The sequence below is a fragment of the Malus domestica genome, chromosome 13 (assembly GCF_042453785.1).
Source record: "Malus domestica chromosome 13, GDT2T_hap1".
In the NCBI taxonomy this organism is placed as follows: Eukaryota; Viridiplantae; Streptophyta; class Magnoliopsida; order Rosales; family Rosaceae; genus Malus; species Malus domestica.
This window is the reverse complement of record NC_091673.1, coordinates 44210163-44216592: the sequence shown is the minus strand read 5'-3', so window position 1 is coordinate 44216592 and position 6430 is coordinate 44210163. Positions and strand designations below refer to the sequence as shown.

The 6430-nt window shown below is 43.4% G+C and overlaps 1 protein-coding gene and 2 long non-coding RNA genes across 3 annotated transcripts; all 3 read left to right on the top strand.

Moving 5' to 3' along the window:
• The first annotated feature begins 400 nt into the window (after positions 1-400).
• LOC139190710 (uncharacterized) lies at positions 401-1037 on the top strand. The gene is made up of 3 exons (XR_011575059.1): positions 401-557; positions 641-738; positions 914-1037. It is a non-coding gene; the product is annotated as an uncharacterized lncRNA (long non-coding RNA).
• A 1791-nt stretch (positions 1038-2828) lies between these two features.
• LOC139190583 (uncharacterized) lies at positions 2829-3165 on the top strand. Its single transcript, XR_011574893.1, has 2 exons — positions 2829-2986; positions 3073-3165. It is a non-coding gene; the product is annotated as an uncharacterized lncRNA (long non-coding RNA).
• A 138-nt stretch (positions 3166-3303) lies between these two features.
• Positions 3304-4851, top strand: LOC139191005 (uncharacterized). Its single transcript, XM_070811504.1, has 3 exons — positions 3304-3548; positions 3629-4236; positions 4713-4851. Exons 1-3 carry the CDS (start codon positions 3321-3323, stop codon positions 4849-4851), a joined length of 975 nt encoding a protein of 324 aa, XP_070667605.1. The 5' UTR covers positions 3304-3320.
• The last annotated feature ends 1579 nt before the right edge of the window (positions 4852-6430 follow it).

Here is a 6430-nt window from a genome sequence, read left to right as displayed (position 1 = left end):
GTTTTATGGAAAGCCATCTGACTACGATAGTCTTGCACATGATGACTATAGGGAGATACACACACATACTGCTATGATAGAGGGTGTAACCGTTGGTGCATTACAATCATAATGGAAGCATCACAATGATGGAAGCATCACAATGATGAAAGCATCATAATGATGAAAACACCATAATGATGAAACATCATAATGATGTTTCTTTGGTGGAATTGTTTTTCATTTCCCCTAACACCCTGAATTGGTTTTCAATATAAGACCATCATCTGTAGCAGGAATCACAAAGTTGTCTGCATGAAAGTTGTTCTTTAATTCCTTAACGACAACATATCCAAATTTGAGAGCCATCAGATCAGTACAACTCTAGAAATTCAGGTACGACGAGTGGTTGTTCATCATTTGTCTGTCAACACGTCAGACCTGTTGTGAGCTTCAAAAACTCCATTTTCTCTTGCTCAGATCAACATACTTGCTTCATCGAAGTTGTTCCTTAACTTGTGAACTACAACATATCCAAATTTGAGATCCCTCGGAGCAGTATAACTCCAGAAATCCAGGTATGATGAATGACTGGTTATTATTTTTCTGTCAACCCGTCAGATTTGTTGTGAGCTTTGAAACTCCATTTTCTCTTGCTCAGATCAGCATGCTTTCTTCATTGAAGTTGTTCCTCAGCTTGTGAACTACAACATATCCAAATTTGAGGTCCCTCGGAGCAGTATAACTCCAGAAATCCAGGTATGATGAGTGACTGGTTATTATTTTTCTGTCAACCCGTCAGATTTGTTGTGAGCTTTGAAACTCCATTTTCTCTTGCTCAGATCAGCATGCTTTCTTCATTGAAGTTGTTCCTCATCGTCTCTTTCATAACATATCAAAAATTCAGAATGAACTAATGGTTAAATATTTCCAGATCTTCGAAACATCACAGCAGCTTCGAAATCTGCAATAATCCGACTGTCATGCTTGGAGCTTCAACACTTTAATTTCCGTGGCTCAAACAGAAATGGTTCCTTCTTGAAAGTTGTTCATCTGCTCAAGAACTAGAGGGTGTCCAAAATTCAGCTCCATTGGAGAAAAGCAGCAGCTGCAAAAATTTGATAGAGAAAAGGAGGCAAAGCTTTGTTGGATTTCTAGGCTGGGGAAGATTCCAGTTTTTGTAGCAACTTCAGTACTGGTGAATTGCTTGTATTTTTGTCCATAACTAAATTTTGGACTTTGAATTATTGTTTGATCTATTATAATATGTTTGGGAACATATATAAGTGAATAAATAAGAAAGAAGATTTTGGGCCCTTGTGGGTGTAAAACAAAAAATGTTTATGTTTACCCAAGTGTTTTTGTACAAGTTCAAGGGCATCTTGGGTTTTGTGAACAAAATTTGTTTATTTGGAGCAAGGTTTTGTGTTGAAGCTTTCTAGGTGAAGCGTTGATGGTGAAGCTTTGTAGATGAAGCTTTGTAGATGAAGCTTCCTAGGTGAAGCTTTGATGGTGAAGCTTGGATGGTGAAAGTATGTAGAGGGAGCTTTCTAGGTGAAGCTTTTTTAGGTGAAGCTTTGTAGGTGAAGCTTTTTTAAGTGAAGCTTTTCGGGTGAAGTTTTTTGGGTGAAGCTTTGTGGGTGAAGCTTTTTAGGTGAAGCTTTGTGGGTGAAGCTTTGGAGGTGAAGCTTTGTAGGTGAAGCTTTTTTTTTAAGTGAAGCTTTTCGGGTGAATTTTTGTTTGGGTGAAGCTTTGTGGGTGAAGCTTTGGAGGTGAAGCTTTTCGGGTGAAGCTTTTCGGATGAAGCTGTTTTTTTTTTTTTTTTTTTTTTTTTTTTTTTTTGGCGCTTGACACGGTCTTCATTTGCTTGTTTTGTAGTGACTGTGGAAGACGGATTGCTTTCTGATTGAGAAGGGTTCCGGCCTCGCTTTGCACCATCTTCATGTGGGTAATATAGGAACTTCCTTATGTTTTGATCATGCATGTAGTGATAGAATTTGTTTCTTCTTATTGTAGATGTCAGAGCCTGGAAGTTCTAGTGATGAGGGCTCTTCTAGCTTTAGCTCTAAGTCTGAGTCTGCAATGTCGGAGTCTTCAGGGTCTTTGTTAGAGTCCGGTACTAGAGAAACATTGGATGATCTTCCCAACCGTCAAACTTTAGCCATTGCTAGTTCTTCCTCCATGGCGTTGGGTGAGGGGGTTGTTTTTTATGCCATACCCATAGTTCGCTCTGAGTTCACAGCAGACCATCTAAAGAATAACTTGTTAGATAATGAGAAGCAGGTTGAGGCGCTAAGGCAGTCATGTAATATCCCTCGTAGTGTAGGGATACGTTTGGTACATGATGAAGAATGGCCTTCTGAGCCTCCCCAGGGTCATGTTATGTTCTACACCCAGATATTACTGACTTTAGGGGTGAGACTACCTTTACATCCGTGGTTGCAAAAGATGTTATCTTTGATCGGATATGCACCTGGGCAACTCAATCCTGGTTTCTGGGATACTTTGATTGGATTTTATATCATTTGGATGGAGTGTGGGTTGTGTGAGCCTTCCTTCCATCAGTGGCGTTACTGTTACAAGATGCGCCCAGCAAAATCATGCACTGGTTATGCCGAGTGTGCATGTCGGAGTGAGAGAGAGCGTATTGTGTATGGTAAGAAAAAGGCATACTACACATGGAAAAACCGTTGGTGCTTTCTGTATAATGATTGGGAGTATGATAAGGGTGTCACGCCTGAGCGACGTGTGCTTACTCACTTCCAGACTGTAGGTTGTAACGTATCAACCGTTCGTACTATTTGCTATTTGTTGTGGTCTTTTCTTGCTTCTAACACTTTGCTTCATGTAGTGACGCGGGGCACCATCAAACTGTTTGGGCAGGAGCTATCTGACATAGAGAAGGTGTTGAGGGTGCCCAAAGAGGATAGACACTTAAGCAAGCTACGACCCTTATTTCGTCGGTACGGTTTCCAACCCTTAGTTTCCGAGAGCCAGGGACGATCGAGTAAGTTGTACCCTTCATGTAAACTTTGCTCTTTTCCTTACTTTATTTGGAAAGTTGTATTTCTTATTTTGATTTTCCTTATGCAGTGGAGAAGGTAAGCAAGAAAACAGGGACTAGCACCCATAAAAGGAAAGCACCAGTGTTAGTTCCTTCGGAAGACATCCTACCGCATAAGAAAATTCATAAGTTCCGAGGGGAACCATCCGTTAGACCTAAGTCCCAAGATGGGGTCCTTAAGGGGCCTGCCTTTAATAAGACTGGAGTCGAGGCCGTTGAAAATGCTGCTGCCGTAGTTGCAGGAGAAGGGAGTCGACTGTTGCCTCCTCCTCTTACTATGGAGCACACTGTCCAGGAAAGTGATCCTGGTTCCCGCCATGAGGGGAAAGGCAAGGAAAGAGCTGGCAGTGTCCCGTGGAAGGACTTGAGGGTTGCCACGCGGCCAAAGGATTTTGGGGATATCAACAATTGCTTGGCAGGGCGTCGATTCGCCTTCGATGAGCTCGGAGAGCCCTTAGCTAAGGATGAATCGGATTGTGACCGGATGTTGAAGCTGTCTTCATATGTGAGTGTTACTTTGTCATTTCCTTACTTTTTCCTCTTTATTATCATTATTTAGGTAGTGATAATCGTCTTGCCATGCAGGTCATGGCCGAGTATCACGACAGACTGCAAGAGGTTGAGCGGTACAAGGCAAAACTGAAGGAGAATAAGCAGCTTGTGGACGAGGCCCGAAGGAATAAGGGACTTTTGACTCAGGCTCTCCAACTGAAGGACGAAACCATGGAGAGCTTGAAAAGGCGAAATGGTGAGAACCTAAGGCTTAAGAAATTGTTTGAGGCAACTAAAAAACAGTTGGAGGTGGCTACCTTGGAGGTATCCAAGGTTAGGGGAGAATTGGATGGTGCCTTAGTTGAGATTTCTGAACTGGAGAAGAGCATTCCAACTGAAAGGGAGGCTGCTGTGCAAGAATACTTAAGTTCTTCGACCTTTCATCTTGCTATTAAACCCCACTGTGCTCAAGAAGCTCGCTTTGAAAAAAGGAAATGGATGGCCGTCCTTGATCGTTATGATGATGGGAGCATTCTTCGAAAATACCACGAAGATATAGATGAGCATCATCGAAAGGGCGAGACATTTGTCCTTGCTGTTGATCCTAGCAGCGAAGATGAGTCTGATAATGAAGGTAGTGCTGATGCACAGACTCAGCATGGTGAAGAGGGTCTTGGGGATGCAGAGGATGATGGTAGGACGCGGAGTGATACTGCCAGGGGGTCGGCTTCAGATGAGAATGAATAGCAGTGTCTTTACTATCTGCATGTATTCTGGATGTAGTAGTCTGATGTGTGTATAACATGTGCCCATGTTATAAGCTTGAGAGTTTTGGATTTTCGGTGTTTATGAGTGTTTGCACTATTATTAATGCATGTTTGGCTATGTATGAATAGATCTATTGTTTGGATATAAGCCCTTGTTTGGTTGTTCCTTTCTTTGTATAGTCTTGTCGATACATACTTAGATTTTGTTTCGTGTTGGATATATCTGCTTTGAGGTTTCAACACTTGAGTGTTCCATTGCTAGGAATGTAAAAGAGTGAGGGCTGAGTTGGCTAAATTACCTCTTTATTGAATTCATTGCCAAATGGCCTTCATTACATAGGATGCCGAACGGCTATAGCTCAACACTTGTACATCGTGAGTTTATTTGTAGTAGTACTTCAAGTGATCAGCGTTCCATGGATGGCCAAGGGTCTTGCCATCGGAGCTTCTAAGTGTGTAAGAGCCAGGGCAACTGATGCCAATAACTTCATACGGTCCATCCCAGTTTGGACTAAGTGTGCCTTCACTCGGGACTCTGTCGCAGAGTAATCTTTTCTTTAAGACCCAGTCTCCTATTTTGAAAGAACGAGGCTTGACCCTAGAGTCATAATAGTTGGAGATGCGCTGCTTGTAGGCGACATTCCTCAGTGAGCTTGGTTTCTGTGTTCCTCGACTAAATCCAAGTTGAGGGTGAGTTGTTTGTCATTTTCACTTTGAATGTAGTTCTGGACTCGGAATGTTGCTTGCTCGAGCTCAACAGGGACAACCGCCTCTGTGCCAAAGGCAAGTGAGAATGGAGTTTCTCCTGTTGAAGTCCGATATGAAGTGCGATATGACCAAAGAACTTGGGGTACAAATTCTGGCCAACAGCCTTTAGCTTTGTCCAAGCTGGTTTTCAAAGTGCGCTTGATTATTTTGTTGATGGCCTCAACTTGTCCATTAGACTGGGGATAAGCTGGAGAGGCAAAGCATAAGTTGATGTTGAACTTAGAGCAGAACAACCTGAACTTCTTGTTGTCAAACTGTCGCCCATTGTCAGTGACTATCACATTGGGAATGCCGAATCTACAAAGGATGTTCTTCCACACGAAGTCTTCTATCTTTGCCTCAGTAATGGTTGCCAAGGGTTCTACTTCGGCCCACTTTGTGAAGTAGTCCACTGCAACGACTGCGTAACAGACTTTGCCCTTCCCTGCCGGCATTGGGCCGATCAAATCAAGTCCCCACTGGGCGAAGGGCCAAGGGCTGATCATAGGAGTAAGAGGCTCTGGAGGGGAATGAGGAATAGTTGCATATCGTTGACATTTGTCACATGAGCGGGATACTTTGATGGCATCCTGGTGGAGTGTTGGCCAGTAATATCCTTGGCGAAAAGTCTTGTGTGCTAGGGACCGAGATCCAGCATGATCTCCACAGACTCCCTCATGTATTTCCCGAAGGACGATTTCCGCCTCGGCAGGCGTAAGACACCTTAAGTATGGCAGGCTAAAACCTCGCTTATAGAGTTGATCATTGATGATCAGGTAGCGGGTAGACTTGTATCGAATTTGCTTAGCCTGGACTTTATCATTTGGGAGGGTGCCATGAGCAAGGAAATTATAGATCGGGGTGATCCAACTATCCCCCTGTTGTAAGTTGCATACTTCTGCGGCCATGGTGCTTGGTGTTGCCAATAGTTCGACATGAATTTTTCTTCCAATCTTGTCTTCCACAGCTGAGGCGAGGCGAGCCAGGGCGTCTGCATGACTGTTTGCCGCTCGAGGAACTTGGGTGATCTGGTAGTGGAAATGCTTGAGCAAAAGTTGTGTTTGCGCAAGATATGCTGCCATGGAGCTGTCCTTAGCATCAAAGTTGTTGGTAACCTGGTTGACCACTAATTGGGAGTCACTGAAAATATCAATTTGTTTAACCCCGAGGTGTTTGGCCAAACGTAATCCTGCTAGAAGGGCTTCATACTCGGCCTCATTGTTTGATGCCTTGAATTTGAAACGAAGAGCATACTCCATTGCTACTTTGTCGGGCGTAGTCAAGACTAGTCCCGCTCCACAGCCCTGTTGGTTGGATGAGCCATCAACATACAAACTCCATGCTGAGGTCGTTGATTCTACTTTCTGAGCTTCCGATGGTA